Genomic DNA, 12,745 nt, shown 5'->3' with positions numbered 1-12,745 from the left:
TAAACACAAGCTTTTGAGAGAACGTCTTTAGATGCAAGTGTTTGGAGGTGGTCGGCTGTCTTGACACCTCGGTACACTGCTTGCATGCTTGTGTGCACATCCGTGTCGGGATGTAGATGTCTGAGTACATGCCTGATGTATGTTAAAGTGTGAACCCTGTGTGAGGAGCTGGCTGAGCTCCTCACAGGTGAGGGCCGTGTGTGGGCTGCTGTCACCCGTCCTCCATCCGGCCTCCTCCCCTGATTGTCCAAGGGTCTCACGGCTGTTTCATGTCATTCATTAATCGATGCCCCAGGGTCATCACTAGAGCTCACCACCATCTTTTATTGCTGTCAATCCACTCTCAGTCTTCAAGGTCAAATCCGCTGGCCTGTCATTCACCTGTCACAGTCAGCATGCTGACATTTGTGTTCTGGGGAGCAAAAAGAAACGTGTGTGTCTAAAAAAGAGGAAGAGGGGGAAAGAGAGGAAGAGACAGAATGGCAGAGAAGAGAAGGAAGGTACATAGGAAAATGCAAAGAGGGCTGCCTTGTAAACAGATTTCTGTTCCATGTCCTTGATTAACCACAATGAGTATATATCCTGTGAGAATACAATATGTAAGTACAAATATAAAGTCAAGAGATTTTTTAATCACAGCGTCATTGTTTTTTGGAAAGAAGTGTTCCGTATTCAGTTCAAGACTGACTAGAATAAAATATCTGACAGAAAATGAATGACTTTAATTCAATTTATTGAATAATGTGAATAGATTTACTTAAAAAAGAGAAATATAAAGGATACAAATGTTTAACCCTTGTGTTGCCTTAGGGTCATTTTGACCCGAATCAATATTACACCCTCCCCCCGCCTTAGGATTATTTTGACCCCATTCAATGTTTAATGTCGGTGTTCTTTCGGTAGTCAACAAACAAACATAAAGTGCCTCACACTTAAACTTGGAAAACAATATTAATTCTAATAATTTTCTGGAGGTTTTAATTGCTGGCGTCAAATTGAACCCAAAGGGTAAAATATATTAGTAAATATAAAGGTAACAGGAGGGTGAAACATTGAATCGGGTCAAAATGACCCAAAGGCGGGGGGAGGGTGTAATATTGATTCGGGTCAAAATGACCCTAAGGCAACACAAGGGTTAATATGTGTAAAATAGTAAAATGTAAAGTACACAAGCGCAGTTTGTATATATGTGTTGCTGACTGAATACTTCCAAATTGCTTTTCTGATTGTTGTTTGTGTACTCGTGGAGCACTGGCATCGTTACATCTCGTCAGCTTTGTGTTCTGACGCAAATGTGATTGGCTTCAGACTGATTGTTGTAATGATGATCACAGGTGTGAGACATCTGTTTTACATGCTCCGGGACATTCAGGAGTTCTGACTAAACTTCAGTGTGCAAAGTAAGTAAGCTTTGTTTTCTCCTTAAATATGTTTTTGAGTGAAAAGAAAAGGCGATTTACTGCTCAGAACATCTGGTCTACTCTTGCTATCTTTATTTTGTTCAGTAACCCGGGTAGGTAGTGCTGCTGTCATAATTAAATCTGTGTTTACTCATCCATGCTGCATTGCTCATTATCCTTGCTTACCACCATCTCTATTTTAAAGGCCCCGTGACAAGAAGGCCTGAGAGAGTTTCTTTGCTGTGGAACAAAAAAAAAGAAGCTCTTTTGGTGTTAACAGAGAATAACTTTGTTACCACTGACATTTGAGGTTGAGCTTTTACTTGAATTGTTTTTAAGTCTGACTTCCTTGTTTGCCTCGTGAATGTGGGTGACGAGGAGGCCGGCCAGCTTGGAGGCCTCAGGGGGCAAAGTATGACATCAAGCATTTTATCTAAAAGTTGGTGAAACTGTTAGCAGAGATAATCAGCAAAGAACTTTGGACCGAACTTGAGCTCGGAGGAAGCTTCAGCAATGTCTAGAACAAGCTGACAGTCAATTATCAGCACATTTTTCTCCACAGAGTTCCTTTTTGTATATACATCCTCAATTCCAGTTCTGGACTTGAAAAAGGAGACCGTTTTTCCAGACACTGATTTTCTCCTATATCTCGTCTCCTGGTGTATCTTTTTTTTTTAACAGGCTGACTCATGGGTCTTGCAAGCCTCGCAATTCCTGCCCGCTGAGTATGGAGGAATGCCGACCGGCTGGTGGCTGCTCCTGTGTGTGTGACAACTGGCAATATTGCTCTGAACGCTGCTGTGACATCTGCTGCCAGATGTGCCTGGACGTGTGCTGTGGCTTGTGTTCGGGAGACTGCAGCTATACCTTCTGTAGCCTTTGCCTTGGCTTGGCACAGAACTGTGTCGCATATTTTACCACACAACAAACCGAAACGACAGAGGTACAACGTACGTCTTCTACTCATGATACAGCTGTTATACTATTTACCAGTGCATTTACTTCAGCTAACCCAGACCTAATATGAATGATTTTTACCTGGTTTAGAAGCTATGATGGGCCCAGTCCAGTATGCCTAAGGAAGAAGTGACCGAAGCCACAAGATCCATTGATTCAAGAACACCAGGTAAACTACATTTAGCTACACAGTATTTGTATTTTGTTCTTGTAATATGTTGTGGGATTTGAATGCAACTGGGTCCTTTGTGTCATCAAATGCAATATTTCAACCAGCTGTAACTACATGAGAAGCTTTTTCATTTCAGCTATTTAATCTGTATTGACCTCTACAATTTCTGCCAAGTTAACGGTGGAATAGATCCAGCCATTTGTATTGTTTGCCTCCATTTGTATTTCAGTGATAGTATAAGAGCATTTCGGTGGTAAATAGCTCTTTGATCCCAAGCCATGTTGACAATACCAGCAGTCTCAATGCATTTCACACAACCACAATAATCCTCCTCTATGTTACATGGGTGAGAGTATGTGTAAAAGTGTAGTATTGTGGAAGAAGATAATATTATATATAATAATATAACTTTATTTTAGGAAAAAGAGAGGCAGTAATTACTTAATGTCTGTCTAGATTTCTTTTTTGGGCGAGAGTTTACTCTAAGTTTTATTGATAACAATTTTCCAAGTGAAAAGGAATGTTGTGCTCTGAGATGTGGGCGGAGGGTGTGACCCTCTTTTGTAACATAGAAAATTAGACATGCCATGCGATAAGATTTGAAAGCCAGCTGTTTTAGAAGTGTGGAACAATGCTGAGATCAACAAGTAGTAAAATGTTTTCTATTTGTGTATTAACATTGATATATATCCATGTTTAATACACCAATAGATAAACATATTTATGCTACTGAATGCTGTCCCATCTATAGAGTATATATTATATACTTTATAGATGGGACAACATTCAGTAGCATAAGCAACCATAAAGCAAAGCAGAATATGTATAAATCAAGAAAGTCATACTATGAAAACCAAGACATATATTAAACAGAATTAATGTGAAAATAAAACCAAGTATTGTGGGCGACACGTGCAAGTAATGTAGTAATTGAAAGTAAAGTGAGAAATTGAGAAATTATTAGCATAGTTTAGAAAGATGGCAGATTAATTACATTGAGATTGCAGAGTGGATATTCAGTATGTGGGTCCTTTCTGTATATTTTCTTGATCAGTTGCAAAACATTACGCAAACAGCATTTCTTTAACCCTTGTGTTGCCTTCGGGTCATTTTGACCTGATTCAATATTTAACCCTCCTGTCGCCTTCGGGTCAATTTGACCCGATTCAATGTTTAATGTCGGTGTTCTTTCGGGAGTCAACAAACAAACATAAAGTACCTCACACTTAAACTTGGAAAACAATATTAATTCTAATAATTTTCTGGAGATTTTAATAGCTGGGGTCATATTGACCTCAAGGGTAAAATATGTTAGTAAATATAAAGGTAACAGGAGGGTGAAACATTGAATCGGGTCAAATTGACCCGAAGGAAACACAAGGGTTAAATGTGGTATTACGTTTACGGAAGTAACATTGTGATGAGTAAAATTACTTCAGAGGTGACAAGAGCGGTTAAATAATTCAATTCAGTTTAAATAATAAGTATTGTTCTCGTAGAGATAGGTTGCCGATAGAGCTTTAACGGTAGACGCTGTGAATATACTGTCGGGTATTTATGAATGGTTATTATGGAGGTACAACTAGAGATATTTAGTCACTAGTCACAACTACTTGTAGAATATCCCAATGCAATGCTAATTAGATATGCATTATGATTAGCTAAGTAACACAACGTGGGAGGTTCTATAATGCGTGTAATAGAGGGTGTATTTCCTGGACCGCTGTAAGAATGGCAACGGTGGTGCTACAGGGAAAATGGAAGCACTCCGTAAAATAATATAATTCTCAATCATCTATCAGTGGTAGGTCAGGGTCCAGACAATAGCGCCCGGGTCCAGACCGAGGTCTGCCTGCATGGTGCTTGAAGTATACATGGCTTCATACAGGCTTTGTAACACCCTGTTCTGTTTCTCCTGTGTTCCGTGTCTCCTGTGTCTCCTCTGTGTCTTCTCTGTCTTAATTGTTTAATTCCCTGCACCTGCCCTCAGCCACTCTTGTCTCGTTACTGTCTGATGTCGTACACCTGTTTCCCCCCCTATATATTGTGTCAGTCTTTCCCTTGTCTGCTGTCGGATTGTCGTCTCTAGTTCTGTGTCCTTTCCCCGTCGTCCTGTCCTGTTGACCCTGCCTGCCCCGAACCTGGATTCTCTGCCTGCCCTGTTTGGACCTTGTTTTTTTTTGTAAACTGTTTTGCCTCATTAAAGAGTGCTTTTTTGTTATTCATATTGCGTCCAGCCTGTCTCTCTGCGCCTGAGCCTCACCCCGTCACAAGAACCTGACAGGCTTAGAATCCGGCTTGTGCTATGGCGCAAGAACAAAGTAAAACAAACTCACTCTCTCCTGGCCATTCTCCTGTTCGCCAGGCTAAGTTCAATAGCCATGCTTCTCTGTTTTTAATTCTTCTGCAAACACTTTCTCTTGGATTTGTTTGCTTACCTGTTGTAGCCTACCTGCTCTCCATTGCTAGCGTCTACTCCCTGGACAACTAGCTGGCAGTATGTCGCTAGCCTGCGGTAAATGATTTTCCTGGCAAATGGAATCTTCCAGTTTCCTGTAAATATTAAAGATTTCTCGATCCTGAAGAGCAACCAGTCAATGATGAACATTTTTCATTTCCCGGAAGAACTTTACCCGGTCTCGAGTGATGCAGTTGTTACAAGTCCTAACAGGATTGGTACCAAGTAGTCAGATGATGTGATTCTGCAAACAGGAAACACAAATGACACCAAGCACATTCACGTCTGGTCATTGCGCCTCACATCGTAGAATCCCATTTATTTTCACCCTGCTGGCTGCAAGGTAGAATGTACAGTCAATACCAAACTAAAGCATTTCAGTACTTTATAAACTTAGAATCTTCATAACTAATATACTGTTCACTTTGAAATATATTGTTTATCAATGGAAACAAAACACATTAACACATCTGCAAACACTTTGCTGGGTGTCACACTACGGTGGTAGTTCTGATCCACACTCTTTTTCTGCTATCTACACTGGACCCCAATCTGTCCTTGTCAGCGGTCCATAATGACCCCAAGCCTATCTTTGTGCGGTCAGTCCGGACCCTGCTATCATTTTCGGGTTCTGTCCGGATCCTGCTATCCCTGGTGCTGTATATCTAGATCGGCACTATTGGCTTCTGCGGTTGATAGAGACCCCTGTAACATTGTCTGCAGTCCATCAAGACCTTCCTCTCTCTTTTGCCTTGTTAACTAGAACCGCTGAACTCTGGGTAAAATACTTGTGCGTGCTCGCCATAACCCATTTTAACCCGAACAATTCCTCTGTTTAAATGTTTCTATGGGTGCCTAGAAGACCTCTGCTACTGTGGGTATGGCAGGCATTTATTTTATCCATATAACATAATTCCTTTTGGGGGATTCTGCCTTCGCAGAAGGGAGACACTCCTTACACTCTTGTGCATTCATAAGCAGTCTCTTAGTCCTGCAGCAATTGTGCGACGAATGAACCAATCGGAGGTGAAGCAGTTCTGTAAACAATCACTGCGTTTTTGGCAAACTTTTAAAAACATGTTCTCCTCTCTGCTGCTGTCAGTTGTCATTTCAGCTCAAACCGATGCGACCCCCCCCCCTCCTCCTCCTTTTTTATTCGTTTGCTGATCCTTTCATAAAACGGTATTGTATGTGGAGTGAAAAGACAAAGCCTGTGGGAAACTGCTCATGTTATACAGTAGATTGTTTTTACTGACTTATACCTGGAAGATCTGTATTTAGCAGTTCAGTGCAACAACCACACCAACTTCAACCTTACCTATAGAGTCATACTGTTACACCCAGACCTTCTGGGTAGTTCTGTGTTCACTGTCTGTTTCTGTTGTGTTGTCTGTCACTCACCTTGTCTCTCCTTTCAGACTCCTCCCTCCTTGTAGTGATGTGTCGGTCGCGAACGAAACGGCTCTAAGAGCCGGCTCTTTGACGTGAACGACGGGAGTCGGCTCCTGATTGGGAGCCGCTTTTTTTTTTTTTTTCTCTCTCTCTCTCTCTCTCTCTCTCTCTCTCTCAAGCCGCATTTGATTGGTCAATATGTGTTGTGTCGTCTCTGTGCCTGCGCTGAGCAGAGGGGGGAGGGCGGAGTTACACACAGCACACACAACAAGCAGCACACGAACAGGAGGGAGACGAGTCACGAGAGAGAAAGAAAGCAACGGACTGGAAAGGTAAAACAAAAAAAAGTTGAGAAAATGAGCATCAACAGAAAACGCAGCAAAATATGGACACATTTCAATTACATTGACCAAACAAAGGCAGAATGTAGAGTCTGCAAGACTAAAATCTCATATCGAGCTGGCTCCACAAACAACCTGCACAGGCACATGAGAACTGTTCATCCGTTAGTGCAATTGGAAGAAAAAAGACAAGCAAGTGAGCCTGATATTCATGAAGGTGCCAGTATGTCTACTGCAACTGTTGCTGCAACTGCAGTGTCTACAGCATCGTCCAGTACACCACCACAACCACCTAAAAGTACACCCCAGAGCTCTATGAGCCAATTTTTTCAAAAGTCTATGACCACAGCAAGACAGAAGACAATTGATGAAGAACTGGCCAAAATGATTGCATGTGATTTCCAACCATTTTCAGTTGTGGATGACAAAGGATTCAGAAGGTTTATTCATGCACTCAATCCAATGTATGCAATTCCAAGTAGGAAAACAGTCTCCCAAGGAATCATCCCAGGCCTGTATGACAGAGAACGTGCTACACTGCAAGAGAGGGTTAAAAAAGCCACAGCAGTTTGTCTAACAACTGACAGCTGGACATCCCGTACCACCACATCCTACTTGTCAGTTACATGTCACTTTGTTGAAAGTTACAAAATGGTGTCCTGTCTTCTGGATTGTTTTGAGTTCAGTGACAGACACACTTCTGACAACTTAGCAGAGGAGCTGCTCAAAGTGGCAAAAGAGTGGGCGTGGAAAACAAAGTGGTTTGCTGTGTTAGTGACAATGCAGCTAACATAACCAAAGCAATTAAAACCCTGAAATGGACCCACCACCCATGTCTTGCACACACAATCAACCTGTTTGTAAGAGATGCTCTGAAGGTGATGAAGCCCACTGTGAACAAAGTGAAGATGATAGTGGAGTTTTTCCACAGGAGCACAACAGCCACACACAAGCTCAAATCTACCCAACTACAGATGGGCATGCCTGAGCTGAAGCTCAAACAAGACTGTGTCACAAGGTGGAACTCCACCTTTCATATGATAAAACGGATTCTGAGTCCAAGGATGCAGTCATCTCTACCCTGGCTGTTATGAATGCATCAGTTGATCCTCTGAGCCAAGAGGAATGGGAGGTACTGCAGGAGGCATGCACTGTTCTGGAGCCATTCGAGCAGGTCACTGTGGAGATCAGTGCAGACAGGTGTAGTGTACAAATGTTATCACATGATTATTATTGTTATTATTATTTGTTGTTGTTGCATTATTGATATGAAAAGCGAATTAGACATGACCAGAAGTAAAATATATACTGCTAAATAAAACAAAGCATAATTTTAACACTTATTGTTTACTCTTTTCAGCTATGTCACAGCCTCCAAAATGTTAATCCTCTGCAAAGGTGTGCAGAGAGTGACAGCTGAGCACCAGACCAGAGTAACGACAGGGAAAGTGACAGAGTTAGTGGCTGCTCTCTGTGCATCCATGGACAGAAAGTTCCACAGAATTGAGTATAACCCTATTCTCTCAGAATCCACCGTTCTTGACCCAAGATTCAAGAAGCTGGCCTTTCATGATAACAGAGCGGTTGATGAAGCTCTCCAGAGAGTAACTGCAGCAGCAGCAAGGTCCGGGCAGCCAACTTCACTGCCAGAGGGCCAAGAGGGAGAAGAAGCAGCAGAGCACGAGGAGCCACAAGCATCTGCTGTTTGGAGGTTCTTTGAAGAACGTGCAAGTGGCGACACTACAAGAAGGAATCCTTCAGCAGATTCGATTCTGGAAGTGAGATCCTACCTTGAGGAGCCCCTTTTCCAGAGAAGTGCAGACCCACTGAGCTGGTGGGAGACCAAGGCTTCAGTGTACCCACGCCTTACTTGTGTGATGGCACGGAGACTATGCATTGTAGCAACGTCAGTCCCCTCAGAGAGAATCTTCTCCAAAACAGGGCAGATCATTACAGAGAGAAGAAACAGGATCAGCCCCTCAAAGCTGAGGCACTTGATCTTTCTCAATGCAAACCTTCACTGAAGGACAAAACTGCTGATTTTTTTTCTTTTTGTTTTACACATTTTAATTTATATTTTGTTGTGTGACTCTGTAAGCTTCTGTATGTTTCACTTTAAATTTGTTCAGTATTAAAAAGCTAAAAGTTTTAAATAGTTAAAAGTTAGTTAAGTTCATTTGGAAATAGTTAAACGTTTGTTTTTGCACTTTCTAATTATCATTTGTTATCACTCTGTAGAGTGTACATAAAAGTGTATTTATATAATAAACATTTGATATAGTGCATTAGTAATTCATATTGTGCATCATTTTACATTATTGTTGGTAATAAATTAATTTAAGCACCCAAAAATCTGAAGAGCCATTTGGGAGCCGAAAGAGCCGGCTCTTTTTAGTGAGCCGAGCCAAAAGAGCCGGTTCACTAAAAAGAGCCGGAATTCCCATCACTACCTCCTTGTGTGCCGCCCTCCTGTGTGATTGCAGACCCCGCCCTCATTGTTTCCACCTGTGCCTCATTACCTTCGCATTGAAAATGCGGAAGGTTATGTTTTGATCGCCGTGTATTTATTTATTTGTATGCGTGTTATTCGCATAACTAAAAAAGTATTGAACCGAATCGCATGAAATTTGGTGGGATGATTGGTTATTATCCAGGGACCATTTGATTAGATTTTGGGATCGATCGGGTCAAAGTCATGAAAAGGTCAAAATCTTCTTTTTGTCAATTTATATCCAATTGGCATGCAACTAATGCCAACATGTTTATAATTCAATGCCCAATCTTGTGATATGCGAAGGTATGCGCTCTACCGAGTGCCCATTCCAGTTTTGTATGTGTTACATAGAAAGTATGGATATTCATTATCCAAGCACTATACACTACTTTACCACATTCATGTTGTCTTAACAAATGTATATCTCTACAGGAAAAATCACTGTAAGGATAGTAGATCTCAACTTGCAAGCAATGACAGCGACTTCATGAAATTCCACAGAACTTGTATGACCCATAACCTTCTTTCAAAAGTGAGTATTGAGGAGAGTGTGCCTGCTTTCTTCCACAGTGGCTGTGGAGCCAAGCTATCTGCTGCTGTATAATGAGGACGGTGACGGGAAGCACAATGAGGGGGAAAGAGCGGTCGACAGAGTGGTGCGTGCACATGTAGATTGGTAAATTCAAAGTTCATGAAATCTTATGTGTGAAGAGAACTTGTGTATAATTGCTCATGGAAGAAAGGTGAATATATAAAGTTTCGAACTGAGTCATAGATAATGTAAAACATATGCTACTGCAAGGGTTATTACAAAAGTGCATGTTTTCTATTTTCAGAACAATGGCCATCGCAATAAACTCAAGCTTATCGCTGCTGTCATGGCTGAACAAAAGCTCCGTCAACAAAACCAGCGTTCCAGGGTCCCATCCGTGTGAAGGCAGAGACTATACCCGAACAATCGTGTTGCCATCTTTCCAGCCCCATGCTGCACCTTATTTCATGTGGATGGATTTATTTCTTGTATATCTCGATGTTTGGTTCCAAAAGGTCAACTACTTTACTTTACCTGTGTTTTTCAGTACAGGAGACAAACCATCAACCGAGTGAGAGTGTTGCCGTTTTCCCATCTTGTCGATGAAACTGAATTGTAGAAATGGCCTCATCCTGCCATACAAACAGTACTTCAAAGCACACATTAGATGTCGGCAAGATTGTTTTGCACTTTGAGGCAAACAAAAACCCAATTTGGTTGCACATGGTGTACATTCTCAAATCTCTTTTGTGAGATGATGGCGCCTGAGGACACACGGTGCTATTTGCATCCACTGAATTAGACCTTTTTATTATCCTCTCTGAAATTGCAAGTTTATGGAAATGTTAATGATTGAGGGAGTCATGTTGCTGCATCAAAAGAAACTTAGAGTGAGGTTTTACGGAGAAAATCGAACAACGCAAGAGAGTATGAAGGACTGCGTTGTGTCCCCGACTGTCTCTGCTCCTGTTTGCTCTCCTCCTCGTCCCTCTGGACTCTACAGTGCATTCAGTCCAACTCGAATGTATCTCTCAAACTCACAGGATACGCTGGGTTGCCTAGTTTACTCCTCAACTGACCGTATCCTCCTGAACGCTTGTGTCTTTTTATGATATCAGTAATCATATCGAAGTTTCCTCAAGAAAAGGAGTCGAGTCATCTCCTTTTTACACAGCGTTGACGTTGGCCTTCCAGTTCAGTCTGCCGTCGATGGAGATGCCCAGGAACTTGTCCTCGTCCACCCTGTCCACATCCTCTCCCAGAACTCTCAGCGGTCGTGGAGCAGTCGTCTTCCTCCTGGAGTCCACCACCACAATGCGATCCAAAGGAACCACAAAGTGACATTCAACAAGATAGAAGATTCCCAGAGGAGAACGTTGGCCACTTTGTACAGCTGAATCTCCCATCGAACCCATCAGAACTGTCGGGTGAATACGATATATGTTCAGTTGTGAATGAGATCGATGTTATTAAACTTACATAAATGTAATGTCAGTTAAAAACTTAAGTTCAGATACTAGATGCTAGACTAATTGAGATACTAGTGAACTGCTGAATACGCTTATAACCAATATTAGGATCTCCCTTAAATTAGAACTAATATGAAATGCTTATCAAACTCAACTTCTGAAAGGTGAGTTTATCTTTTAAAACTAAATTAGATTCATAAACAACATTTAATTGATTAAATGGTCACATGTTCGTTTGTACATGGCCATTGTATTCTTCATTTGTCTGTTTAGTAGTATCATGTGTAGTTAACAGATCAATAAATATTCCCTTTTTTTAAAGAACTTTATCATTCGATATGTGTGTGTATATGACATGATAAGTCACTGTACACCATGTCAAGATCTCCGGAGCAAACAGAGATTGAGATTTAATTGATTAATGTACAATATCCTCCTGAGAACCAAGGAAAAATAGTGTCCTGGTTTTTTTGTGATTTTCTGCCTATTTAGAATTAATTATTATTTTAAATGTTACAGCACCACAGGACAATTTTCTTGTGAAAAGACAGATAAATACAGAAGATAAACTAACAAATTATTTTGGCTGTAGAGTGATATTAAACAAATAATGCATTCAACTTCATTATTAAACTAAATCATTCATAATCTGGATTGTTTTGCTTGTTGAATTGAAGGACGTTTTTTATTAAAACTGAACATCTTAAGCCCAGGATGTCCTCTTTAGAATACAGACAGACTTGATGAGTCAAAGAAGAGATGCAAAACCAAAATGTACAACAGAGGACACAAATGAATGTGTTGGGTCTCAGGAGGATATTTAAGTTTTTCTGTTTTTTCCAAAATTGGTTGGCATCCGTAAATCAATTTTAAATGCTGTTGCTTAAACCAATGTGTCTAATAGCTGAAGCTGTGTGCCATCACTCACATTCACTTTATGATCCATCATTTAATTAATATCCTTGCATATCTTGATAATGATATATTAATAAATATGAAATCTGCAATAACTATGTAAATGTAAATAAATAATTATATAACTGAGTAATTAATTGCCTCAGAGAAGAGTCTTTTATGAATGGGTGTACTGTATTTGACCTTTTTGGTCAACACTGGGCTGAGTTATTTTCTTATATTGGGTGGACTTGAAAAAAAATAATTGATGCCATATCTTCAAATAATCTTGTTTCATGGGGCTTGTCTTGAAAGATGTGTTTATTTACAATCATTATATTAACGCTAATAGAAAGTCAGGGCAAGGCCCTAAATGACTTGAGGATCTACCTCGAAAAATGTGTCGTCGGAAGAACAAAATTGAAGATCTTGTGAGGATTATTTTCACACCTAGCTGTCATTCATCTTTTTTTCTCTTTCTTATCTCTTTGTGGCTGAGTGCATTTCTCTCACCTCGCTCGATGCCTCTGTTCTCTTCTCATGAAATGCATTGCTTTTACTGAATGTCTTCTGGTAAGGTGTGGAGAAAGCCATTGTGCGCTGCTGTCAGTCAACTAGATTAGAGCTCTGGGGGAT

The 12,745-nt window shown here is 40.8% G+C and overlaps 1 protein-coding gene and 1 long non-coding RNA gene across 2 annotated transcripts; both read left to right on the top strand.

The window, feature by feature from the left end:
* The first annotated feature begins 1,317 nt into the window (after positions 1–1,317).
* LOC130189344 (uncharacterized) lies at positions 1,318–12,215 on the top strand. Its single transcript, XR_008830765.1, has 4 exons — positions 1,318–2,350; positions 2,448–2,526; positions 9,785–9,870; positions 10,051–12,215. It is a non-coding gene; the product is annotated as an uncharacterized LOC130189344 (long non-coding RNA).
* LOC130189343 (zinc finger BED domain-containing protein 4-like) lies at positions 7,784–9,348 on the top strand. The gene is made up of 2 exons (XM_056408130.1): positions 7,784–7,920; positions 8,081–9,348. Exons 1-2 carry the CDS (start codon positions 7,811–7,813, stop codon positions 8,742–8,744), a joined length of 774 nt encoding a protein of 257 aa, XP_056264105.1. The 5' UTR covers positions 7,784–7,810; the 3' UTR covers positions 8,745–9,348.
* Positions 12,216–12,745: the final 530 nt, after the last annotated feature.

This window comes from Pseudoliparis swirei, chromosome 23, assembly GCF_029220125.1.
Source record: "Pseudoliparis swirei isolate HS2019 ecotype Mariana Trench chromosome 23, NWPU_hadal_v1, whole genome shotgun sequence".
Classification (NCBI taxonomy): Eukaryota; Metazoa; Chordata; class Actinopteri; order Perciformes; family Liparidae; genus Pseudoliparis; species Pseudoliparis swirei.
Note: the sequence above shows the minus strand (reverse complement) of the source record. Positions and strands in the feature narration are given on the sequence as shown.

Coding starts and splice junctions, on each gene's coding strand:
- LOC130189343 (XM_056408130.1), top strand. CDS start 7,811: ATGAATGCATCAGTTGATCCTCTGAGCCAAGAGGAATGGGAGGTACTG. Junction 7,921..8,080: donor GTGGAGATCAGTGCAGACAG/GTGTAGTGTACA, acceptor TACTCTTTTCAG/CTATGTCACAGCCTCCAAAA.